Here is a 26,754-nt window from a genome sequence, read left to right on the forward strand (position 1 = left end):
TTGGTTTTATTACCTCTCATCTGAGAGAGGCATTTATTCCTCTAACAAATCTATATTGATGGCCTACTACGTGGTTGGTGGTGTTCTCAGGGCAGAGGGTCTGGCTGTGAACTCCACATATGACCATTCCTGTCCCCACGGAGATGATTTTCTAGTGGGAGGAGAAAGGAAACAAATGAGCAAGAAATACGTGGCCTCTGGGGAAAGAACCAGGGCTGGGGCAGAGGGTGTGCTGGGATCGGGGTAGGGTGCTATGTTCCAGGGGGGGCCAGGGAAGGACTCTCCTCAAAGGGGATCCCTGAAGGAAGAGAGTGAGCCATGGAGGAGAATCTGGGGGAAGAGCATTCTGGGGAGAGGGTACAGCAGCTGCAAAGGCCCTGAGGCAGAAGGGGCTCAGAGAGGGGACTGATGACAGGGTGAGGCCAGTAGAGCAGGGGGTAGTATTGGGTGGGCCTGACCACAAGGCCCGTTCCCTGTGCCCCTGCACTTGGCCAGGCCCCCAGGTGCACACGCCCCCCAAGCAAGGACCCTCTCCCTCTGTGGCCTGGGCTAAGCAAGCCCTGGGGTGTCAGGATGGGGCAGGAGGGGACTCCTACACTGAGGGAGGGTGCTCGTGCCCTGAAACACAGGGACCATGCTGGGCTGGGCTCCTGGGGGCCGGGTGGGTGGGGCTCTGTGGGTCGAAGCGTGGAGGCCGTGAGCTCGGCCACAGAGGCCCCTTGTGAACAGGCACAGAGGCCCATTGAGAGCCCCTCCAGCCCCTGGCCTCAGCCCCATGGCCCAGCGCGGGCGAGGAGGCCGGGCCTCTGCCCAGGAATGTGCTGGATCCTGGGGGAGGGGGCCAGGGCTCCACAAAGCCCCTTTCTCCTGGGCCCTGGGAAGGGTGCGGACCCTCCAGGCTGACCCCACCCCTGCCTCCTCCTCCCAGACCAGGGGTAGGTCAGGGCGAGCACCCTCCCTCTTCCACCCTGAACTGCCTCCCTACGACCAGCGTCTGAGGGCTGAGGGCAGGAGGTAAAGCCCCGTCTGTCCCAGGAACCAGGCCCCAGAGCTGAGGGTATTGTAAGAGAGTGAAGCTGCCCCGGGTGGGTGTGCTCTCTGGGTGCCCACCCCGGCCAGCCATCTCCCTCCTGGCCCTCATCTTGACCTGAACCAGACACCTCACTTGGAGACAGAGGCTGGAGGAGCAGAAGGCCAGGAGCTGCCTGTGCCCAGGTGGGGGTGGGGAACAACACGGGACCACCCCTGCCCCAAAGCAACGATCCCATCAACTCCCTGCTGCGAAACTCCTCTGCCACACACCCAGGCCCCTGAACCCCAGCCCTGAGGGCCCCTGGGTCCCTTGGGTGGGCCCCGAATCAGCCAGTCCTGAGGGGAGTACAAGTGGCCTACAGCCTCTAGGGCCTTGTTCCTGGGGGGGGTGGGGTGGCTGCATTCATCCCTGTCCTAGCAGTGCCCAGGGTGGGGGAACCTTAGGGAACCCACCCACTGTGTTTAGATGGGGCCTGGCTATGTCCTGGGCAGGGGCCGGCCAGGCCCTCAGACTCAAAAAGAAAGTCCCTCAGAACTTTGCGTGTGATAAAATAGAGGCTGGGGAGGAAGGGGGGTGGTAAGGAATGGGGAGGGAGACAGAGGGACACCCCCAGGTCGCCCTGGCCTCACTGAACTGGGCGGAGACTCCCCACCAGCCACAGGAGGGTAGCCCGGGGCCTGCAGAGCAGAGTTGCAGAGAGAGTGGCCAGGAAGGACAGCAAGGGAGGGAGAGGGGACCAGAGGGAGAGATGGAGATGGGAAAAGACAGAAACAGACAGACAGAAGGGAATGACGGGGATGCAGAGAGAAAGCAGGGGAAGAAGGAGAGCAAGGTTTGAGACACAGAAGGAAGGGAGAGAGGGAAAGACAGCGATGGAGAAAGACAGAAGGAGACAGGAGGACAAAGCACAGATGAAACAAAGAGGACAGAGACAGGCCAAGGCAGGGGAGGAGGGGAGCAGGAGGCCCCGAGGGGTGTCGGAGCAGGCCACACACGAGAGAGGAGCTGGGCGGGGATCCCAGAGAGGGGATGTCCGAGCGAGGGGCTGTCTGCCACGTTGGGGTACTGGCGTGCAAAAAGTGGGGCAGGGCCAGAGGCTGCGGGAGTGGGCTAGGGTACCATCTCAGGGGCTCAGCTTCAGGGTACTGGGCTGGGCCCCAGGCAAGGGGCATGGCCGGTGTAACCCCGTCTCTGACGGCCCTTGCTTCCCCTGCTTCCCAGCATGGGGCAAGGCTGAAGTGAGCACACAGAGACCCTGGGAATGACAGACCCACTTGCTGACTCCAGGCCTCAGACTCGGCCCAGCTGCCTGGACCTGCCCCAAGGGTGGCGGGCCGATGCCAGGGCCAGGCCTGGAGGGTCTGAGGCCCTGTGTCTTCCCACGGATAGGACCCACTCACAAGCGCAGACCTCTGCCCGGCTAGCAGGCCCTGCCCGGCTGCTGCTCTCCATTCTCAACCCCTTCTCCCACCTCTGACCCCTCCTGCCCTCGCAGCTGCCTCTCACGGGGGAGGAAGGCTAGCATGGGCTCCTCAGAGCTGTGGTGGTTGACAGCCCCACGGCAGGGGCCACAGACATTTCCAAATGGAACGTAGGGACAGGACCAGGGCCCCCGCAGACAGGCCTCGCTTTAGCAAGAGGCAGCTCCCGGGCTTCCTACAGCCCTAGAAGGACCTACATGGGGAAAAGCTTCAGGCAGGATCCGAGTTCCAGGAGCTGGGAGGTCATGGTCAGGACCAGGACATACAGGGGCCAACCCTCCTGTCTGTACTTGCCCAGGTAGGACACAACCCTCAGGCATACGAATGCCCCTGATGCACCAAAGGTAGGGTCACCACCCCGGAGAGGTGAAGGCCCACCCCTGTGGGAGCCACTGGCTGCCTTGTGGCCATCTGAGCTGAGCTCCACCCTTGGCCCTGACTACAGGGTGCTCAGCAGGAACCATACAGAGCTGTTGGGCTTTGCCATCCAATAGTTCCTTCTCTACCCGGAATGCTGGGGTTGGAAGAAGGAGGGACTCTGAGGCCCAGTGCTGGCCTGGCCCCAGCTCCACTGTGCACTGCGTGCTGGCAGCGTGAGCCGCTGATGGAGGCCTGATACTCGTCTCTCCACCAAGCCCAGCCTTCTTCCCGAACCCAGGAACCCTTGGCTTCCCAGCAGGTGACCCAACCTAAAGGCAGGGTCCCTCCCGGGTCCAGGGTGAGGCTACTTCCACCCCTAGTTGGCCTGCCCAAATGTCCTGAGCTAAATAGCACCCTTACCTGGCCAACCCCGCCTGGGGTCCCCAGCTCTGCACCCCGAAGAAGGGATCTAGGGAAGGACCCCACAGTGGAGTTGCTCTGGGAGATGAGAATTTTCCTTTGAATGCTGCATTTCTGGCTTTCAGCACCTATTATAACCGGACATATTCTGCCTGTGGCCCTAAGCCTTGTCCCTTGGGCACAGACGACCACACAGCCTACACATCCTGACTCGTGGGGACCTGCCAGTCATGTCACATGATTGTCACTGGGCAAGTATGAGACCACCTGCACGGCAGGCCCACGGAGCCCTTGAGGCCCTCGGCTCCTGAGACAGGACCTCTGTGGTAGGAAAGCCCTGCTTTGGGGCTTCTGTGGGGAGCAGGAAGGGGGGCCTATGCCCTTAGCAACTTACCCATCTGAAAGTCCGCGCTGCCCAGGTCCCCACTCCCCAGCTCATCTGCAAGCAGAAGAGAGGTGTGTGTGGCAACAGGCATTTATTGGACATCTACTGGGTGTCGGGCACGGTTCGGGGCCCCGGCATGTCATGTGCCAGGTCATGAAAGCCGAGAACTGTCGCCTCCTCCCCATGCCTGGGGAGGCTGGCCGGGAAAAGTCCACTCAGAAGCCTCCGTCGGAGAGGGCACGGACCAAGGCCGTACACTCTGGGGACCTGACTGTCTGCCCGCGCTGGGATAGGATGGGCCCGGTCACACTGGCCACCAGGCGAGGCCAGGCCAGGGTGCAGTGCGGGGCGGTCACTGTCCTCTGCTGTGCCTTGTCTGCCACCTCCCTGTCAGTCCTCATCATCCTGGGCTGTGGGGAGCAGCTGTCATCCCAGGGTCACACAGGTTGTGAGTGGAGGATCCGGATGAGGCTTAGGATGCTATCATCTCTGGAGTCGCCCCCTTGGGCCAGCTTCCTAGGGCCCCTCTAAGGACGGGTGGGAAGAACCCCGCCTCCACCCCCTCACCTCTTCTGCTCCCTGCCACCAGAACCTTCTGCTCACCTCCAGAGGCCTCGTCAGCCAGCAAGTCCTCGTCGTCAGAGAGGTCTGAGTAGCTCCAGCCAGCCCGGCCCGCCGACACCGTCTCTGCATCCTCGGGCAGAGACAAGCCATCATACGCCTGCAGCCCGCGGGCCACCTGCAGGAGAGCACACAGTCGATGGTCACGTTCTCCAGCCCCCGCCAAGCCCAGGACCCCTCTCCTCACTTCAAGCGGGACCCCGAGTCCCACCCCCAAAGCCGTGGAGTGGTTTACTCAGATGTGGTTTGGCTAAGAGAGTCAGGCTGGGGCTGAACTACTCATTTTGACTCTGTTTCCCCCAAAGCCCCATTCACCCTTACAGGCCTCAGAGCCCAACCCTGCAAATTCACTGAGTCTGAAAGAATCCTCATATAAATAGACATTAAAATCACATTGGTAAGTGATGACTGACTCGTCTTCCTTCGAGAAAGTAAGGGTCATCCAGGACACCAGGCAGTAGACAGGGGACCACAGGCAGGTAACGGGTAACCTGAGCCAGCAAAGAGGGAGGCCACAGGCACGAAGGGTAGCCAGGGTCAGGATGGATAGGACAGAGACAGAAATCAAGGGGGAGCCCACTGCGGCTGCTGTCTCCAATGACAGCTTCCCATCAGGCCATCTTGGCCACCTCTTTTGGCCTCAGTCTGGCCTCCAAAGTTCCAAGCCACAGGAAACACATTCCAGCCATGCTGGACAACCCGCTCCGGCCCTCGTGGCCACAATGACAAGCTCATCTGTGCTCCCAGCAGCGGGAGTGGAGTCCAGCGGCTGGGCGGGATGGGGGCAGGACAGGCGTGGTGTCAACTCTGTGTGACCTCAGGCTGATGCTGAGCCCAGCACAAGTTCCACAGAGGGCGTGCTGAGACCCTGCGCCCTGCAGGCCAGAGCAGAAGGGCCCTGGCGGCCATCACACCTGCCTCTCTCAGGTCAGGGTATGGGCAGTGAGTGCCTCTTGCCTCTCAGATAAGATCAAGATGTTTCCAAATGAGTTTTATCAGATACCGTAGAGGAAAACACAAGCCCAGGGGGAGCCTGCGGGAACCCCAGAGCCCCCAAGCACCAGCGTGCATATTTGTGATACTCTGTGGCCCCGTAATGCATGTCCAGCCCCAGAGAACCTGGTGCGAGTATCTCAGGCCCTGCCCTAGCCTCGGCCCTCCCTGGGGAGCCCAAACCAGCCAGAAGGAAATGGTCTGGCTTGTGAAAGCCAGACCCAGCCCTCACTGGCTAGACAAGGTGAAGGTAACAGGAAAGAGGCCCAAGGAGGAGAAGGAAAACAATGAGACGGCCAGTCTCTCTCCCTCCCTACAGCCCCCAGCTTTGCCCAGCCCATGACCCTGCAGCCTCTGGCCTTTTCTCGTGTGGTCCCTTTGCTCGAATGCCCTTCCTCCCTTTGTTTATTGGACTAAGTTACCCTCCAAAATTCAGCTCACCATCACCTCCTCTAACTGTTCAGTAAGAAAAAGGAATGAATTACTGACATTTACAGCAACACAGCCGAACTCAGTCACACATGAGGAAAGATGCCAGACACAGAAGGCGACATTCTGTGGGGCTCCACTTATATGAAGCTGTAGTGGAGAGATGGTCTAACCCTCAGTGACAGGTCACTAGTTGCCCGGGACCAGGGGTGGGGCAGGCTGACCGGGTAAGGACACAAGGGAACCTTTTGGAGTGCCAGTTCTCTGGGGACATACCTCTCGTGATTGAACTGTACACTTTTTTTTTTTTTTTTTAAGATTTTATTTATTTATTTGACAGAGAGAGATCACAAGTAGACAGAGAGGCAGGCAGAGAGAGAGAGAGGAGGAAGCAGGCTCCCTGCTGAGCAAAGAGCCCAATGTGGGACTCGATCCCAGGACCCTGAGATCATGACCTGAGCCGAAGGCAGCGGCTTAACCCACTGAGCCACCCAGGCGCCCCTGAACTGTACACTTAAAATGGGTACATTTTGTTGTATATAATTTGTACCTCAAGAAAGATGACAAAATTAAATTAAATTAAATTAAATTTTTTAAAAAGACAGTTTCTTCTGGGAGACTTTGTCCTGACCCTTGGCCTTCACAGTCCCCTCTGTGCCCACACTGGGTACTGGGCACTCTGGGCTCACACTCTAATCACCTGCATCTCCACTAGAACGGAAACATCCTGAAGGCAGGGGCCCCATGTTGAATAACTACTTGAATGAATGAATGAATGAATGAGTGAGTGATCAAATGTCCTCCCCTATCAAGTCTAGCTGCTTCCTGAACTAGACTTGCTTTGGAGGCATTACCTGCTCCCATGCAATCTACACACAGTCTCTCTTCCTAGGCTGGGAGCAACTTGGGGGCAGGGTCATTTAGTCACCTTTGTATCTACCGCGCTACCAAGTCTTGCGCAAGGTCTGCACTGCCCATGACTTACCATTCTCATGGCCTAGAGCCCCTTCCCCTCCCGTCCAGGGGGCAAACCCCTCCTCCGGTTCCTTTTCCTTCCCCACCCTCTCTCCAGACAAATGCCCATCCCCGTCCTAGGTGGCCAGCAGACTTCTGGCCTAGGCCCAGACTGGGTCTGTATCCAGGAATGAACTTTAGAACCTCCAGGAGCTGGTGAGAAATAGATTCCGGGGCTCCTTCTCATCCAGGAGGGAGGGATGGAGTGGCGTGCGCACAGAGAACTCTGACTCACTGGCTAAGAACCGCAAGATCAATCCCCCACGAGGGGTTCTCCCTCTTTCCATGACTGTGAGTAGAGGGCAGTGTTCCCAGTGGGTGGGAAGGGGGTTCAGAGCAGGCCCTGGCTGACCTAAGGGCAGTGTGAGGCTAAGACTGGCCTAGGGGCATGGAAGAGGTTAGACGGGCAGGCTTAGAGACATCCCACCTGAGAAGGGTTCTCCCTCTATGTCAATGCCACACCTTTCCCCCTCCCTCTGCAAGCCAGGCTGTCGGGGGTGTGCATGGGGCGCAGAGATTCCCGGCACCCCCTAGACACTGCCATCTGGGAAGGGAAACTCTGGTGGTGAGCAAGGTCCAGAGCTTCTCTCAGGCCTGGAGCTGGGAGGGCGGGGGTGGGGGGGGGGCGGCGGCGGGGGCGGGGAGGGCGGTGTCAGGACCAGAGAGGAAATAGCAAAGTGAGATTCGACTTGGAAAAAATGTCAGGAACACACATCTGCAGTGAGAGGAGTAAGAGAATCCAGAGCGTGTCGGGCCCGGGTAGAAGCCATCCCACCCCAGGGACTCCAGGGCACGGGCCCTTCCACATGCCAGCCTACCCTTGCTTGCAGCCCCTCCCCAGGGCCCGAGTTTCCCGGGTCAGATCAGGGCCTGCAGCGAGAGCCAACCCAGCAAGAGCAGAGGCTTCATTTGAGAAAAGCTAAAGATCAAAAGGTTCTAGCAGCTGTATTTCACATCTGGGAGGCGAGAAGGAGCCAGACCGGAAAGAGGCTCCCGGAAAGAGCCCAAAGGAGCCTGAGCCTTGACCACAGAAGGGAACTTGGATTCAGATCTGGAAAGTCTGGGGTCTACTTGGGAACAGAAAGAGCTAACATGTATTAATCACTTACTATACACCAGGCACTCCTTTAAGGATGTTTATAAACGTGAACCCAGGTTATAGGTGTTAAGCAGACCACTGTAGGGATGGGGACACGGAGCGGTCGGGTTATCTACTTGAAAATCTAGCAGGTGGCAGAGCTGGGATTTGACCTCTGGTGGTTTGGTTCCAATGTTTAAGCTTTTGCCGGAAGTAATTGAGGTCACTGAGAGTGACTCCACAAAACCTTTCAACCACAGTGCTGTTTCACAGTCTACAGAGCATTTCCTCCATCTTAGTGTCATTGGACCTTGACCATGACCCCTGAGGTGGCTGAGCAGGTGTGAAAGGCCCCCTTTCACAGAGGAGGGAACAACACCTTGCTTTCCCATGTAACTTGCCCAGGTGAGTGGCAGGCAGAACCAGGACAGACCCAGGATCTCTGGATTCTGCATCTGTTAACCAGGAAAGAGGCAGGGCTGAGGCTGGGCCTGCAGGCTGGCCTGGAGGTCTAAGCAGGGGGCAGGATCAAGATGTCCAGGGCTGGTCGGTTCCCATCCCCAACCCAACCGGCTCCCAGGATGGCCCATGGGACGCCTGAGCTACCAGTGGTCTAACGTCCCAAGAGGGCCACTGGTGGCTCCAAGGTCAAAGGCAGAAATAGAACCCAGGTTTCCTGCCCTGCAGTCCATCTCCGGCAATGAGAAAGCCCAGCTTCCTCCCAGAGGAACGCAGTACTCAGGCAGGCGTTGGAGCCGGATGGCGGGGCCGGAGAGGAGGGGTCCAGAAGGCCGACTTGGGCCAGAGAGGAAGGAGCCAAGCAGAGAGGGGGATTTTCCAGACCTGGCAGGTTCCTGGTGGGGGAAGTGGAAGCAGCTGACTCATATAAACCAAGGCCAAAGGACTGTTTTAGTGTGCTGGGAACAATTGCTTGGAGCAGGGGTGTGGGCACGGTGGCCCCCCCCGTGGGGACGCAGGGGAAAGGGGGACCCAGACAGGTGGAGAACTTCTGGGAGACCGCTCCCTGAGGCTGGGCTGTGTCCAGGCCTTCCTGGTGGGGATGAGGGTGCACACAGGTCTCCAGGTCCAAGTCCTACAGAGACCCTTTGGGACAAGGGACGGAAGCTGGACCTTCCTCTCCTGGCCTGAGTGAGGATGAAGACAGATCCAAGGCTAGCTGGGAAGAACTCAGCATGGAGGGGAAAGGGGGAGCCTTTAGAGAGGGGCACAGAAGGTGGAGAAGGTCTGGGGGACAGGGGGAGGTGCAGATACAGATGCGGGATATGGGGTCTGGGATTTTTCAGGAAGTCCCTAAGTGAGGGTTGTGGGCCTTGCAAAGGGTACATGTGCAGATAAGTGTTTTTGGTGTTGTTAACATCAAGGAAGGCGGCGGCACAGGGAGGAGGTGACAACAGGAACGGGCTGGCTCCATTGAGGGCTTTCTCAGGCCGGTCCCCAGCCTCAGCACCGTGTGGACCACCTCGGTGACTCTTCGCAGCAACCGGGGCAGGGCCGGCGCTGCTGGGCCGTGATCCCTCGTCTGCAGTAAGGGAAAGCCAAAGAGCTCTGAAAACTCAGAGTGTTTTCTTTTTTAAAATGAGTTTATAACAAGCTCATTCAGTGCCAAGTCCTGACCCAAACTGACAGGAAGCTATTAACATCCTATTTACTCCACTCCGGGTGAGGAGCTGTAGGTTTTGCTGCAGCAACGTGACCGCGTTTCACGACGGGCGTTGCCCCAGACTCCACTGAGTGTTCTCACCGCTTCTATGCAACCGTTCTCCTATCTAGAAACTTCCGAATTCCAAAGCGCCTATGACTCCCTGGGTTTCGGGTGCATGACCAGTTCCATTTGGCAGATGAGCAAAGGGAGGCTCGCAGAGGATCACCGTGTAAAGGAAGCTGAAGGCATGTGAGGCACGTAGCTTGATGCCCTGTATACAGTAAGAGCTCAGTAAGTGCTAGAATGAGTAGCGTGCAAGGGGCAGAGTAGAGGTGAGGGGTGGGTATGGACAAGAAGGGATGCATGGCAGCACGGGGTATGGGTTCAGGCCCATGATTGGCCTCCAGGTCTGGAATGTGGGGGAAGGCTCTGGCCCTGCCTCCTAAGCTCCAGGCTGGCTGGTAGGGTGGCACCCAGGCTGTGGGTGACGACGCAGCTTGGGGCCGAAGCTCAAGATATCTGCTGGCTCCGAGGAGGATCCAGAGGGCTTGGGGCTGCTCCGGAGTATTATTCACGGATGACTTGGGCAGCCCACCCACTGCCCCCTCCCCACAGCCCAGGCCTGGGCTGAGCCCACCGCCACCCCCACAGCTGGGCAGGAAGGTCTGAGCACCGCAGTCCCCAGGGTAGCTGCAGCTGCCCAGGGCAAGGCTCCAGGCATCTGGGCTGGAGTGAGCTCACCGCATCGAAATCCAGAGACTGTACGGGGGCGGGGGGACAAGCGAGCCCCTGCCTGCACACCTGCCTTCTGCCAGCACAGGCCCTGCCTCAGTGTCCCTTCCCCCATCCGGGGCCCCTGGGTCTTCAGGGAAGGACACGCACCCGGAGAAGTTCCCTCCCCCTCTGTTACAATACTGGCTCCCAGGTCACTTCACAACCAGTGCTCCCTGGCTCTGCAACAGCCTGGGCCCCAGATACAGGGTCAAGGTGCCCGCCCTACCCCCAGACTACCCAGTGCCCTGTCTATGGGCAGCAGACAGCATAGGGGAAGGAATCTGTCAGGGCAGCACTTTGTCGTGCAAACTGCCAGGGGTGGGTGAGCCCGACACAAAGGCCAAAAGGCCTTTAATCCCCTGGCAGGCTAAGAGGGGCGCCGGGCCGGAAACGAGGTGGCCCCAGCGTCCTCTGGCATGCCTACCCTGCCCGTGCCACACGGGAGGCCTGCCAGCTTCCCACACTCAGGCTCCCAAGGTGCAGGACCTTTGCCAGCCAGTTAGCCGGGAAGAACCACGATCCCCCCCATTACCACCACCAAATAAGGAGGATGGCAGAGGCACAGCAAGGGCTCCAGGGCGCAGGTGCCGAGATCAGGTTTTCACAGGGCTTATCTCGTGCAAACGCACAGCCCCCTCAAGCAGGTACCGGCTCCTCCACCACCCACCACCGTCCCCAATTTACAGATAAAGAAAGAAGCTCAGAGAAGTGAAGCCACCTACCCAAGGTCACACAGCTAAGGCAAGGGGAATCTGGTTCAAAAGCAGAGCCCCTTCTTCTGTACTCTGCTAGCCTAGAGGCCCAGCAGCCAGCAGGCCCCTGCTTCCCACCCCAAGGCCCGCAACCTGCCAAGCCTGCATTCCAGCCAGGGCCAAGAAGGAGCATGGAGGGCTGGTCAGGGCCTTCACCAGAAATAAGAACGCAGAAACGCGGAACTCTGGGCTCTCTCGTGCCATCTCTGCCCCAGACTCACCCTGTGGCCTTGGATAAGCCCCTCGGCACCCTTCCCTTCTAGCACACTGTAGCCAGTGCCCACTCTGTGCACCAGGCTTCCACACCAGCCGTTTCTGTTGGTGTGGAACAGAAGGAGCAGGAGGGCCGTGATATTCACCTGTTTTGAGCACTGCTGCCTCTTCAAGACAGAAGACACGTACTAGGTGCTCAATTAACATCCGTGCACACAGACAGAGTAAATGAATGAACCAATGAATCTGCCCAACTGCCCCCAGGTGGGGATTAGCCCTTCTGACAGAAGAAGAAAATGAAGTTCAGAACGAGAAAGTAAGGCCTTGCTCGAACTCACAGCAAGAGTCACATTGCCTCAGTTCTCCATCACTAAAGAGGAGGCCGCAACACCCAGTCCCAAGGGAAAAGAGGGCCCAGATACCATGCTCCCTGAAACAGAGAACACTCCCTCCACGCCTCAGGTTTCTCGGTGGTGAAACAGGTATAAGAAAGTCTGCCTGGTTTGCCTCCTTCCCAGAGCTGCTGGAAGAGGCAAGTGGAATGAGGGGGTACCTGCTCTGGGAAGGCTGGCCGGAGAACTCTGCCTGGGCCTTTCCAAGGTGGACCTCACACGGTCCCTGCCTTTAAGGTCCCTCTGCATGGAGCTGGGGTTACGGCCGAACAGGGCTGTCACCACCAGGGCCCGAGCAAGAGACATGGCCAGTGGGGCAGAGGGTGGGCTCTTCTCGGCAACCCAGATTCCAGGCTGCCTCGGCCACTTCCTAGCTGGGCAGCCTCAGCTTCCACCCCTATAAAAAAAAAGCATAATCAATCCATCCTGCCCTATAAGGTTCAATTCATGTCGCTTAGAGCTTTATTTCTTGAGCACCTACTATATGCTGGGTCCTAGGGATAAAACTGGGACATAAAGAGACACAGAGCTCTGTGTTCCTAAGGGAGATACAGCATTAAACCAAGATATATGGACATGGTGTGGGAAGGGCTCTAGAGAGGAAGGATGGGGGGGCCAGGAGGGCCCAGAGGAGAGTCCCCTCACTGACCGAGGCAGGTGGGAGTTTGGGGAAGGTTCCCAGGGGACAGGACAATTCAGCTGGATCTGAAAGATGGCCTCACCTAAATAGGGTGGTGAAGGGGCAGAGTGCGTGCACTAGGCAGAAGGAAGAGCACATGTCCCACGTAGAGGATGCAGCAAGTGCAAAGGCCCAGAGGTGGGAAAGGGCACAGCATGGTTAAGGGACCAGCCCTAAATGGGCTTGTCCCAAAAAAGAACAGTATCCCTGGACGACGCTGATGTCATGGTGTTAGTCACAGAGCCCAAGTCCTTCAGTCCTTCCAGAGTCCCTGTACTCTCCTCCTGCTCCACAGACACCCCAAGAGCGAGCCTCCTCCCAGCGCTGACTGAGCTGCCTGTTAGCCTAGAGGGAAGCAGGAGGAAATCGCTGGGAAATGCTCCCCCCCGCCCCCCTGCGCACCGGAGAGCCAGGTGCTGCCTCAGCGGCGGGGGAGGCAAGTAGGAATGGCTTCCGGGCCTGGCCGCCCAGCAAGAAGGTCCCCAGGGCGTGAACATTATCCGCCAAGCACCACTGGTGCCAACAGCACCTGCGGTGTTCACGTGCCTGCCTCCTGCCTGCGGCCCAGGCTGGTTCTCAGATTCTCTGGCACCTGGGAGTGTCGGAGTGTCTGTGGGCCTTCAAGACACCAACCTGTCTGGGCCAGCCTATTCTCTCTGGGGTCGCTGCCCACAGATTTTGTGAATGAAGCCCCTAGCACAGTGCCAGGCTTATGGGAGGAGGGGGGAGGGCGGAAGGTTCCACAAATTTGTGTTGAAATGAGACACTAATTAAAATAAGGACCATCTCCTGAACCTAATGGGCCCGGCCTTTCCATTACTCTTGATTCTCCAAAGGATGAGAAGAAATGCCTTTATTATGGGTAACCAGGTTCTGTGTGACCTACACACACACACCCCTACACACACCTCTTTACCCTCCTCCCCTGCTGTGCTCTCCCCACTCCCTGCCACACTTATCTCAATGGGTTTCAAACACACCTAACTCTACCTCAGGGCCTTTGCACTTGCTACATTCTCTACCTGGAACACCGCCCCCAGCTGTTACTCTTGTTTCTGCTCACATGTCACCTTTACAGAGACCCAGACCACAACCCAGGTCCAGAATCTACTAGTCAGCTCTCTGTTACTTTCCTTGCCCTGCTTCACAGCACCTCTCCACCTACATTCTACCTGTGTTTACATGTTTACCTGTTTATCATCTGTCACCCCCACCAGAACATCAGCTCCCCCAAAGCAGTGACTTTGTCTATATCCCCAGTACCTACAAGTACCCGGCACCGAGTGGCTGCTCACTAGCTCTTTCTAAGTTAATGAATGGATGGAGTTTATAAATGAAGAGACTGAGTCTTAGGAAGATGGCTTACCCAGAATCCCAGAGCTGGAAGAGCCAAGGCTGGGAGCCAGACCCCTCCCCGGTTCCCAACCAGGAACACTGTACTCCCGGAGCCCTCCTCCTACCATCTCTGACGCCTGAGGCCTCTGGCCAAGGGACCCATTTCTGAGGGGACAAGACTCTGCCCTTGGTCACTGAGCAGAGACCTGCTCCCTGCCCAAACCGGCATCCCAGGGAACGGGTGAGGGTCTCAGAGGTCAGCAGGGCCATGGCTCCAGCTCGAGGGCCTTGCACCAGGCCAGCCGGGCTGCCAGGTCTCAGGGACTCTGGTCCCGTTCGCTCCCATAGCCATCAGCAACAGGAAAAAACAGGCTGGAATGGCTGCTCTTTGCGGCCAAGGAGGCCAGCTCCCCCTGCCCCCCCGGGCTTTCCTCATCTGCTTCCTGGAGGGGGAGGAAGGGCCAAGCCCATGACTGAAGACAGGCCTGGGGCGGGGGGGGGGGGTGTGGAGGGCAACAGAGCTGGAAATAAAAGGAAGGGCCCCTTCCTTCCTTTTGAAGTGCCCCTGTCCCCTTTCCTCATGACTAATGTCCATTCCAAGGCACAGTAACTCTGGACACGGCAGGAGGGTCCTGCATTCCAACCTATCTGAGAAAGGCTAGTTATACAAAGCTGGGCTGGTTCCCTGAGTCCTCAGTGTCCTCAGCACCCTGAAGAGGGAAGGGGGTGACTATTTACTGTTTCTCCAACTTGCTTAACTTGGAACCCTTTCTTTATGCTCATGGCACTAGGGTTCCACAGAGCACATACTGGAAGCACCAAAAGGGAGCTCTTGAAGACAGAAAGCCCCAAGGCCCCATGCAATAAAGGGCTGATAGAGGAAAGGCAGGCCAGGCGACCGGAAGTGGGGGTATGTCCTCTCCTTGGGGAGAAACACTGTCAGAGTCTAAGAAAAGCGAGATGGAACCTGCCCCTTTCCTCCCTGGCCATCAGCCTGCCCTCTCGGGAGAGGAGTCCTGTTTGAGGGGACACACAGAGGGTGGCCCCATGTCTGGTCGCTCCTGGTCCCTTAGAACCATGCAGATGGTCAGAGGATCCCTGTGCCCACGAGAGACGGGGAGCTGAGTATTCTAAGGGGAAGTTTAGCTGCTGGGCTCTTCCAAGGGCAGAGCGGGCCAGGAGGGACTGAGAAAGGGCTTCCGGCTCAGCCCACTGTCTGGAGTAAGCCCCTTCCCCTCTCTAGGCCTCAGGTTCCCTCTGTCAAATGATGAAGCTGGCCTCGATCACTGCTTTCCAGTCTTGGGTCTCAGCAGCCTTGGGGGACAACTCAGAAAGTGGGTTGCCCGGGGTGGAGGGACAGAGAATGTGGGTCCCCTCTCTCAAATACTTGCTTCAGTGAAAACATACCCACCCTTTCCCATTTTACATGAAGACCTTCTGCATAGTACCTCTGGTGTAGCCCCTGGTTAGCTGAGAGAAGCTCCTTTTACCCCTCTGTGCCTCTGTTCCTCATCTGTAAAATGGGCACAAAAGTTCACATTATCTATCTCATGCGACTGTTGTAAGGATGAGATAAAAATGTCAAATGCTACAAATAGCACTAGCCCATGGCAAATGTCCTGTGTTTGTTGTTACTTATCAAAATATTGCAGAATATAACCAAAATACTATTATTTTGATTGGCATAAAGGTTTCGCTGCTCAGTAATAAATTTGAAAGCTCTCAACATAGATGATGCCAAAGATTCCTTCTGGCTTTGACATTTGAGGACACTGACATCCTGAAATCTTAGGTTTCTAGAATTCTAGGCTATGACTTCCACCAGCAAAGAGGGAGGGGCTGGCAGAGGGAATCCCAAAGTGAGAACCAAGCCTTAAGCATCGGGCTGCAGGGGACTGACTGCCCAGAACGGAGTCACCATCATCACCATCATCACCTCCCTCTTCCAGAAAAACTCAAAGCAGCCTACAAAGACACACCCAGAAGGTCAGGAGAGAATGAACTACACGCACATAACAGAAGCTCACTAAAGCAGACAGACAGTCTAGAGTGCAGTAAGTAGATAGAGAATACGTGCCAAGTTCTGGAGGTCTGAGAAAGCAACCATTCATTTGGCTCTGAGCTTTCCAGTGGCCAATGGGAGGAAGGAAACCTGACCAGTCCCTGGACTCCGTGTCCCAGTGAGGTCAAAATAAACCCGTTGCTTAGAGGAAGCACAACTATTCCTGATACCGAGAGCAGGGAACGTCCCAAGGGCAAGGATTATCTGGCGCTCTTCTTTGCCCTTGCCAGTGGGGCTGGCATCCCATAGGGGTCCACTGACCGTGACCCATTGAGGCTGAAGTCCGGGGCAGAGGCTATAGCCATCAAAGATCCAGGAGGCTGGAACGGCCATCCAGACTGTGCCCCCCAGCATCCTTGGCCCTGGGCAGGACTACCCATCCCTCCCCAAACCTGAACACAGCCAGTGCCCAAAATAGCCAGAGCACCAGAGGGTGCCAAGAGGCCCCGGGCAGGGGACATGGCTAGGCCTGCCCACAGTGGAGGGCCCAGTGGGCCAATGCACACACAACCCTGGCGCACAAAGGAGCACCTTCACTCAGGCACACAGCCCTCCCTGGGAGTCCCCCACCCACGGAGCTCCCCCGCCAGCCAGCACGTTGCTCACGCAGAACCAGGCAGTGTTCCGCCCTTCCCTCCTGCAGGCTTTCTTGCAGGAGCCAAATGGAAAAGTCTTCCCAGAAACACCAGCCCTACCATATAGGGAAGACGTCCTCCTACTCCAGGATCAGCCTCCCCTCAGCATCCTCCATGGTCCCCCAGCTGCAGGCCAAGACAATGGGGGCTATTCTGGGCTGCATGGGGGTATTTAAAGCTCTGGCTGGACCTCTTCCCTGGGGAACAAGAGGCCTTGACCTAGGCAAGACCTTCCTGAAATTGTTGCTGCCCAGACTGTGGTAGCCACATCCCAACCTCTCCTGCCAGTCCTTGAGGCCCTGAGAGAGGCAGTGCAAGTGCCCCCTCCTCCAGGAAGCCCTCAGGGCCACTGCCCAAGACCCTCAGGAGAACTGGGTCCAGGGCTCTGCTTTGCCACTGGTCTCAGTCCATTTTCTCATCTGAAAATGTGGCTAATACGGCAGTGTGTGTACAAGAGCTTGGCGGCTTCTGTGGTTAAAATGAAGCTGTGTCTCCCCAGCACTGCGTGGGACAGAATGTAAGCAGGGACAGTGATTTTGTTTATTTTGTCACTGTTCTTTTTCTAGCACCTGGCACACAGTACGTACCAAATAAATATTTATTAACTGATATATGTATTTGTGGAATGTGTCTGGAGCGCCCAAAGAGCCATGATAACATTGCCAGATCTCATTTTGGGTCCTTAGAACACTCCAGGACTTAGGCTAAGTACTTAACATTGATGCTCTCATGTAATTTGTTCAATAATCCTAAGAGGTAGATCCTATTCTTATTTTATAAGCAAGAACATGAGCGTTCCACTACAAGTGGTTAAGGAGTTGCCTGGAAGGGTGCCTGGCTGGCTCAGTCGGTGGAGGGTGCAACTTGGGATGTCAGGGTTGTGAGTTCGAGCCCCATGTTGGCTACAGAGATTACTTAAATAAATTTAAAAAAAAAAAAAAAAGGATCCTGCCTTGGGTCCTTAAACTACTAAGTAGCCAAGATGATAGTCAGACCCAGGAACCTCAAGAAGTTTCTACTGTTCTGCACAACATACTCCGAAGAAAGGCCATGGGGTGGACACTGAGTCCAGAGCGAGGATCCTAGATTCAGCCATGCAGTAGCTGTGTGATTTCAAGGAAGCCTCTTGGCCTCTCTGGATCTATTTTCTCTTCCATAAAATGGGGGCATTAATTCCTATTTCTTTGTGTGTTCATAGGATCAAAGGAACCCTGGAATGTGACCATGTCACCCATATTAGACCCGACCCCTTCCCAGGGGCAGTGGCTATGAAAGATGGTGGGAAGATGTCCTTCAGAGGCGGGGGTGGGGGGGTGCCCAGGGCTGGCTCTGGAACAAAGCTCAGCAGCTGCTGACAGCAGCTGGTAAGAATTCTGGGCCTGGCCCAAGCAGGGGGAGAAGGGGCGGGCTGAAAAATCACCTCTGGCCCTCTTCTGTCACCCTTCCCTGCTGACAGCTGCTGGGGCCTCAGGGCCAAGGGCCCCACAGCAGGAGGGGGGTAGGAGCAGGCTGGCTGGGGTCATCTCAGTCCTCTTGCTGCCAACCGTTCAAATCCCAGGGTCCCTGGCCCTGCTGGGCCCACTGGCCAGGATGCAGGCCTCATTCCTGCAGCCCTTTACCCAGTTCCTGGGGAAGTCAGGGGGGAGGGGGAGGGACTGGAGCAAAGGTCTGTGGGCCCAAGATGCCTTAGCTGGAGACTGGTTGATGCCCCGTTGGGAGGGGTGGATGGGCAGGGCCAAGTGGGCAGGGGGTCCCGGGAGAGGCCCCGTGGTGTTCCTGGCAAATGGCCAGGGTGGCAAGCCCTTCAGGGAGGCTTTTTGGAGCCTGTGAACCTGGCCTTGCCTGGCTCCACCCTAGGCCCCTCAGCTCCCAGCACAGTGCCAACCCTTTCCAGTTCGTTCCAGCCCACGTGGCCCAGCTCCTCTGAACTCTTGCATCCCTGTAATTATGCCTGGCCATATTTTCCGAGGCGTATGTGGAGAAGCAGCTTAACAAAGGATCCCTGGGCCGTGTCCAGGTGTCAGAGGCAGCCTGGGAGATGTAGTTTGGATGTACAGGTATTTAAAGCCTGGGGCATGTTCATGGTTTTTTGGGGGGAAGACTACTATTTTTATTGTATTAATAAATCAAAGAAAGCCATCTTAGGAAATGTGTGTTGGTCACATGCCACCCCAAACCACTTGGAGCTGATTGGACGCCCTAGGCTGGCAACTTCCTAGCTGTGTAGCTCTGGGCAAATCCCTTGACCCCTCTGAGCCTCTGTTTTCCAATCTGTAGAATAGGAATAAAAATGACCACCTTCAAGACTGCTGTGAAGATTTAACGGACAACCTGTCCCCTTCTCCCTTTCCTCCCCTCATACCCCCACCCCCTCATCCAAGGGCTTACAGGCCCAGATAATGAGCTCTCCAGAAACCCCCAGGGAAAAATAATTCCTGCTATGCCCCCCCACCCCGCCGCCCCGCAATCCACCATAGGCGAGGTAAGCCTCAAACGAAATGTGCCTGGGAAGCCTTCCAACAGATTCCTGGGTCCTGTTCTGCCAGGGCTGGAAGGGATCCCCTAGCCCAAAGCCCTCACTTACTGGGAGGGGAAGCCAAAAAAGAGCTCAGAGAGGGCAAGCAAGGCATCAAGGAAGACCAGCCAGTGCTGAAGAGTCTGAGTTCAAATCCCATTCTGTGACACTGCCCACTGGGGGACTTTCCACCTTTGAGCTTCATTTTAGTGACCGTCCCCCACGCCCCCACTGTTGTTATAAGGATGAGATGGATGGTATATGTAGAGTACTTAGAACAGTGCTGGTTACTCAGACAGGCCGCGGGGGCTCCAAGAAGAGAAATCCTAGCAAGCTGATGGCAGAGGCAGACCCAGGACCCAGGTCTCTGGCTCCTAACCCAGCGCCCTTCTCCTTCCATCATGTCACCTCCTTCCCCCTCGTCCCCAAGGCTGGGGTGTGGGGCTCCACAGAGGAGGGCTCTGGGAGGGTGGCATTAGGCTGGGGCTTTGTCAGGGGCTGATCAAGGCCTGAGACCCCTCCTATCTCAACCTCTGGGACTTTCAGCAGCTCCCTCCAACAGGTCCTCAGCCCCAGGCAGACCAAGGCCGAGGCAAGGGCAGGAAGGTCTGGCAAGCCAAGGGTGCACGTCCTTGGCAGGGAGAACTCAATCTCCCAGGGACTCGGGTTACCGGAAATGGTAAATCTCCTGCTGTCCGCCACCTCCGACCAGGAATGTCTGCTGCCTGCATGAACACCCTGTCCACTGGCCCCCAGACAGCCAAGGGACAGCCCAGGACCTGAACCACCCGTCACCCCGGGGTCCCTACCCTATCCCTGGGGTTTCTAGTTGACCTCTGGGGCTCTCCAGCCAAAGGGTACCTGCCATTCTAGGGCAGTGGGAATGGCTGTACTTGACCAACCACAGGATAAGAGAGGGCTGGAAGGGGCACCCCAAAAGACGGAGAGCCCCCCCTTAAATCTGATCCATTCACTCCTGACAAACGGAGATCCTGCACTCCAAATCTGGGTGAAAGTTCTGATCTTGTTAGCCCAACCCAGAAAGCGGTGCAGTGGGAGCTTCGGGCAGGACCAACCCAGCTGGAAGCCTGGCTCTGCCACTTTCCAGCTGGCTTGCCTCGGGCGAGTCACCGCAGCACCTCCTGCCACTCAGATGAGTGACAAAGCTGTCACGGGGACCCTGTGAAACTCACAGAGCACAGGGCCTGGCCTGGAGCCAGGGCCCGAAAAATGGCTGTGATCAGAAGGACCCAGAAGAGGAGGGGAGGGAACCAGGAACTGTTAACGTGCGTGGGTATCACGAACCACACACATGTGTTTTCTGCCCTCATGGAGGTGACACTTCACTGGGGACTCGACGGGACCATGAACTGTTAGTTGTCAGAGGGTGAGAATGCTGTGAAGAAAAACACAGCAGAGCGAGGAGGACCAGGACTGTCGCGGTGAGGCCCCTGTTTTACACAGGCCAGTTAGGGAAGGGGACTGATGTGATGAAAACTAGGGCCCAGGGGAAGGGCACTCTGGGGACAGGGAGTCATGGCTGTCTAGGCCCCAAGGCAGGAGTACCCTTAGAATGTTCTGAAAACAGCCAGAGGGCCGGTTGCCTAACCTTTACAACCGCCCTGAGAATGAGGTATAATTATTATTCCCATTCCCCGGATGAGGCCCAGGAGGAGGCTCCGAGAGGCTTGCCCAAGGTCACAGAAAAAGTGGCAGGGCCAGGATTCCAACCATCTTTCTCAGCAAGATATCCAGGGGCTACTACCATCCCCAGAGCTCCCACGGGGAGGGGCAGGATGGGGAAAAGCCCATGAGGTGTCCAAGCCAGAGTCCCAACTGCTCTAGACTGGCTGTGTAGAACGTCTAGACAGTGGTGGTGTGACGCTGTGAAGGCGTCACAATTCCTTGTTGGGCCTCAGTGGCCTCAGCACTCGTGGGTCTGAGAGGCCTGCTTGTCCACTTCCCAGGTGATGAGGGAAGGGGCCAATGGGAGGGGGAGGACAGAACGTGATAATCAGAGGTGACCCCAAGCTCCTCCCTAGACAGGTGTAAATGCCCCGAGGAGCCCCTACCAACCTGAACTGCCCAGGGTGACCTCCTGCCTGGCCCCCAACAGTGTCCGCCCTGCCTATGCCTGCCGGGGCCTTGTCCCCACTCAGCATCCATGGGCCAGCTGCAGCCGGGAACTGGCCCTGCCCTCCAGCTCTAGATGTGCCCCTCATCCCCAGGACCCAGCCCAGGAGCAGCTCCTGGTGTCCTGACCAGGCGGAGGCCCATGATCTGCCTTTGTGACCAAGGGTGATAAACTAGGCCAGCCCTCGAGGGCACTGGGCCAGACCCTGAGGCCCAGCCAAGTGCAAACAACATGCTTGGCGCCCAGATACGGGAGTGTTAGAGCGGGCAGGCTGCCCACTGCCCCCGTCACAACAAACCATCATCTCCATCCTGCCGAGAGGGGCCCAGGCACCTCCGCTGGCAGCAGGGGACTGCCAGGGGAGGCCTCCGCGCGCACCTCCACGCCCCAGGAATGGGCAGTGGGAATCTCGGAGGCCGGACATGGACATTCCAGATGCCAGCAGCTGAACAGGCAGATCTGCAGAGGCAGCTGAGGGGAGGGGGTGGGAAATTAAGGGGGAAAGGGAGCCTTTTTACCATTACGGGTGGTCAGGGGAGGGACAGGGAGAGCTCCCTGGGAGCTGAGGAGAAAGTAGAGAAGGCACAGACGGACAAACCTGTCCACCTCTGTCAAGGCTCAGGGGTCTCTCCGGCCTCCACAGCCTGGGGGGCTCCAAGCTGGGATGGGGAACCAGTAACAGTAACAATAGCCACCCTTACCCAGTGCGCAAGGCCACCCAATAGAACTTTCTGCAGTGATGGAAATGTTCTGTTTACCCGGTCCAGTCAGGTAGCCATGAGCCACCTGTGGTTACTGAGCACCTGAAATGTGCTGAGGCAATGGAGAAATGAGATTTTTTATTGAAAACTTAAATTTTATTTTATTTAACTAAATCTTAGACTTATTAAGTCATCACCTGTGGCTAGGGCATCTTACTGGGCAGCGCAGATCACACCATCACCAATCCTTCAAAGCAAGCCTGGAGGGGGAGCTGTCTCTGCCCCACAAAGGAGGAAACTGAGGCTTGCCCAAGGCCACACAGCTGGCAAGCCACAGAGGGGAAACCAGAACCCAGGCCTGGCCTTTCCGCTGGGCTCCCCACCCAGGGTTATTGTCAATGCTGGAAAAGACTCACGGAAATTGTACATGTGTAGGCGATCAGGCTGCCCAGTTAATCAGGGCATCAAGTCTCTTGCTTTTGGCTTGAATTCTGTGAGCTAGGCCCGTTATCACACATTGACCAGAAGCTCAGACAAGCCATTTATAGTCTTTGATTTCTTGACATGAAGAAAAGTGAAAATGATGATGGAATAATCCCTGCTGGCTAAGGAGCCAGTGTTCGAGAAAAAATGGAAATCTTCAATAACAAGAAAGCTGGACTTGGCCTTCCAGGCCTTATCACTGCAGATGTCACACAGCCCCAGACCCCTGAATGGCACTGGCTTTCACAGGGCACATTTCCTGCCTCTAGGCCTTCGTGAAGGCTGTTCCCTCCTCCTAGAATGCTGTTCCTATGCCTCCCAATCTAATCTACTCGTTGGTCCTTCAAGGCTTTGCTAAATTACCACCTCCACTCTGAAGTCTTTTGGAACCCCCCACAAAGACATCTTCCCCCCACCCCCACGTATCCACAGAACTTAATCCCTACCTTTGACAGGGCTAGAGATTTGGTCTTAATTACAGCCATTTGAGTAAATGTCTCTACTCTCCTGCTGGAACCAATGTTCGTCGGGAACAAGCAATAGGACGGGTTTTCTCATCTTTTACATATATTTTAACCTTAAGATATGTCCCAATGTTGAGCAGCAACTAGTGGATAAGAAACCAGCATATACCAAAGTGAGTTGCATTATAATAGTGACTCAGAAATTTAGGGACTCAATTTTTTAGGGCTCTGCCCTCCTCTCCTGCAATCCCAATGGGAAAGTATCCTTCTTACTCCGGACCTCAGTTTGCACATCTGTCAAATGGAAGGCAGCAATAGGACCGGCTTTGTTGGGAGATTATTTGTACTTATTATATGTATTTAACAAACCCTATTTGCCAGGCACTTGACAGATGTTATCTTCATAACAACCCTATGAGCTCGGTGTTATTATTACTATCCTCATTTTATAGAAGAAGAAACAGGCCATGGTATTTAATAGTTGTAAGAGATAATGCAAGTGTGTGGCGTGGGATAAGTGGTAGAGAAATAAATAGTAACATTTTTATTTCTGGAAAATAAAGAGTCTGTAGAACTGGGGAAAATTTAGGATGCTTCCCCAGGGCTGGACACATAGTAATTGTTCCTCAAAATACTTGCTGCTAGATGAACTCAGTCTCAAATGTACCAGTAATACACAGGGTGACCCCGAGCAGCCCCTGCTCTGATCCCCTGACCCGTCAGGCAGTGGCCACTGTCCGTACCACAGGGCATGTGAGTAGATTGGTAGAGAAGCCCTTATGGAATGACTTTGGAGTGACCTCTGTCCAGCTGTGCTCATCCCAGTGGTGCATGGAAATAAGAGAGTCTAATTAAATCGCAAAGGCAGGCGATACTCTTTGACTTTCTCCAGTCCTGCCAGGAACTTTGATGTACCTCTCCCCAGACCTGGCCCAGCCCAAAAGAGGGGTAGGAGGGGCAGAGGGGGCAGAATTGGGAAAGAGAATGAATATGGATGGAGCTTCTATGCCGGCCATCTCTCCATGCCTCAGTTTTCACAGCAGATGACAGTAATTCCATCACAGGAGTGGTTTCAAGATAAAATGAAACCAGCATGGGGCACCTGAGTGGCTCAGTGGGTTAAGCCTCTGCCTTTGGCTCAGGTCATGATCTCAGGGTCCTGGGATCGAGCCCCGCATCGGGCTCTCTGCTCGGCGGGGAGTCTGCTTCTCCCCCTCTCTCTCTGCCTGCCTCTCTGCCTATTTGTGATCTGTCTGTCAAATAAATAAATCTTAAAAAAAAAAAAAATGAGACCAGTTTCCCTATGAACAGGAATCCTAGGGGATCTCTTGGGAATCCTGCTAGCACACCTGCACTGACTCAGTAGGTGTGAGTGAGGCCCAGCGGCTGGTGTGTGGACCATCCCCGGAGTCAGAACACCATCTTGCATCGGTTATAACAAAAGTTAACTCTGCTTTTTTTTCTAGAGATTCAGTCCTTAAGAAACATCTTCAGGGGGCCGGAACCATTTTCACCACTGAGAATACTGAGGTTTGCTTCCAGCAACTTGCCCAAGTACAGAAGGCTAGAAGGAGGCAGAAGCAGGATTCACGGCCAAGTCTGCGGATCTGTCTTCCCCATGCACCATGTCACCCCAGGCCCCACCCGCTTGGAGCAGCAGCCAGAGGCACAGGGCTGAGCACTCAGCAGCCCTACCCCTCCAGCCACATCGCCAGCCCCTGCTGGGCCCACCAGGCCTCTGGGCACGGGCCCAGATGCCCCCAAACGAGGTCCTGGGCCATCACCTCCACTCCCCGCAAGGCCTCCCCCTTCCATCGCCTTATAAAGCGGCCGGAGCCGCTCTTCTCCAAGTTGCAGTTAATTTTATATGGCGCGAACCCACTGTCCTCTCACGGCGGCCTCGGCCCCGCGGCTTCACACATTCCTTCTGGAGCAACATTACCTAATTTAACCATAGCCCCTGCTCTCCGGGGCTCTCAAAATAGCAGCTGCCAGTGGGGGAATATGCCCTAATGTTATCAAAATAAACTTCTCCCTCCTCCCCCACTTTGCCTGCACCAACCTCAGGACCCAGGAGCTGGGGAAGGGGGGGCACCGAGGAGGCCTGGGGGAGACCCAGAGAGCCTGCAGAGCCCTGTTCTCTCCAGCCAGCCAGCCTTCTCATACATGTCCTCTTCAAACAAGTTCCCGGGACCTGCCTATCCCCCGCCTCCTCCCAGATCCCCCAGCCATGGGCCCAACACCCATGGGCCACGGCTGCTCTGGTTTTACCGAGGACCAGGGTTCAACTTTCACTTTCTCCTAATAACAAAAACTACAACAGTAATAATTTCTTCCCTTCCCTGGCTATTAATTACGAGCTACATACTCTCCACCCGTTGGCTCGCGGACACCCACAAAGTAGGCATTAGTACTCTCTTGTTTCAGATGAGGACATCGGTACTTGGAAAGGTAAAGTGACATGCCCAGGGTCACACAGGCCCAGGTACCAGAGTTGGGGTCAGAAGCCAAGCCCAGCTGCCCCAAAGCCCTAACCCTCACACGGCCTTCCAGCTGGGACTCCCGGGGGTGGGGGGTGGGGGGTCTGAGCCTGGGTGAGGAAGAGCACAAGGCTTCTTCTGGGCTGGGGGCCTTGCTCACCTGATGTGTGACTGTACGGACACGGCTGGCACCAAAGCACAGGGGCCTATGATGCCTACCTCCCATTTCACCCAGATCCTATGGGCCCTAATCCTGGGCCCCAGGGGCACAGGCTGGCCTGTCAATCTGTGACTCTAAGACCCTACTGCCTGCTCCCCCCTCCAACCCCCCTCCACGTGCCTCAGAGCTGAGCTGCCACATTAAAGCAGGGAACACCCAAGCCGCTTGCTAACATACCTCGGGTGCAACCAGTGGTTAAGGCGCTGAGGGGGCGGGCCTCCCCGTCCCCTGCTGCCCAGAATAATCATTAACCGTAGCAGAACCAAGGCACTGAGCGGAGGCAGGAGCCCGGGTGGAGGCTGGGGCACCGAGGGGCCCGGTTCTCCAGGGGGTGGCCTGGACCACCTGGCTGACTCGGGCTGGCCAGTTAAGCTCGACCTGGTGTCACTAGGACAGGTGGCCCGGCTAATGCCCTGGGGGCATTTACAAGAGTCCAGGCCCCCTCTTCCCTTACAACCTGTCCTGCCCCGCTCCCCTTCAACACTGTGAAGACCCATAGGGAAGAGTGCTGGACAGAAGGATGGACTCTGGGGCTTGGGACCTTCCCAGAGGGCAGGGGAGGAGGGGGCAGGACAAAACGGAGCCTGCATGTTTACCTACGGCCAAGTCATCTTCCGTGTTTACCTACGGTCAGGGGTCATCTTCAAAGGGGGCAAAAGAAAACCACAAAAGAGTGGTTCCTGTTATTTGTCGACGGTCTCTTCTGGCTGTAGGAGATGTACATGATCTCTTGTCTTCCCCCAAAATCCCACCAAGAAGGTATTGCCACTCCCAGCTGACAGATGAGGTTCAGAGAGGTTCAGCCACCGGCCCAGCAACACAGAGCAGTAAGTGATGGCACCAGGACAAGACTCATGGCTGTGTCTCCTGTCTATGACACTATCCCTAGGTACAACCTGCAGAGTTAAATGGAGAATTAATGGATGGAGGGCCAAGAGGCCACTGAAAGAGCTCCCCAAGTCCTGGCCAGAACCCCCAGGGTGAGAGAGCTGTAGGGGTGGTAAAGAGAGAGGCCCCCCACCCCAGTCTGGATGCACCAAGTAAAGGTGGTCCCTGGGGCTACCAGCACCTGTCAGGGCAAGAGCTGAGCCTTCTGGAAGATGGGGGGCGGGACCTCTTTTGGAGTGCCCAAGGGAGGAGGGTGGGACCTGCAACCCCCTCCCCCAGGAGTTCTCCAGCCTCCTCCTCCTCCAAGGAGAGAATTCCCTTAAGTTGCTCAGGTGAAACCAAGGTGAGGCCCGGGCAGGCTGAAAGCTTTGATCTTATCACACATTCCTGCCCCAGCCATCCCTTCCCTGCTCCCCACCTCACCTCCCCCTACCCAGGAGGTAGAACACCGGGCTGACTTAACCCTTTCAAATCAAATCCAGGCCAGAGCTGGTCTCTGCCTCCCTTTCCCTCGAGCTTCAGGCCCACCCCCTTCATCCAGCCTAACATC

The 26,754-nt window shown here is 56.3% G+C and overlaps 1 protein-coding gene across 1 annotated transcript in view; it reads right to left on the reverse strand.

The window, feature by feature from the left end:
• The window catches only part of HSPG2 (heparan sulfate proteoglycan 2), a 98,877-nt gene that overhangs the window by 61,532 nt on the left and 10,591 nt on the right, over nucleotides 1-26,754 (reverse strand). The window contains exons 2-3 of the mRNA XM_059376567.1: nucleotides 4,283-4,418; nucleotides 3,689-3,733 (exon numbers count right to left, since the gene is read on the reverse strand). Coding sequence (XP_059232550.1) covers nucleotides 3,689-3,733; nucleotides 4,283-4,418 — 181 coding nt within the window. The remainder of the gene's footprint in view (nucleotides 1-3,688; nucleotides 3,734-4,282; nucleotides 4,419-26,754) is intronic.

This window comes from Mustela nigripes, chromosome 14 (genome assembly GCF_022355385.1).
Source record: "Mustela nigripes isolate SB6536 chromosome 14, MUSNIG.SB6536, whole genome shotgun sequence".
In the NCBI taxonomy this organism is placed as follows: Eukaryota; Metazoa; Chordata; class Mammalia; order Carnivora; family Mustelidae; genus Mustela; species Mustela nigripes.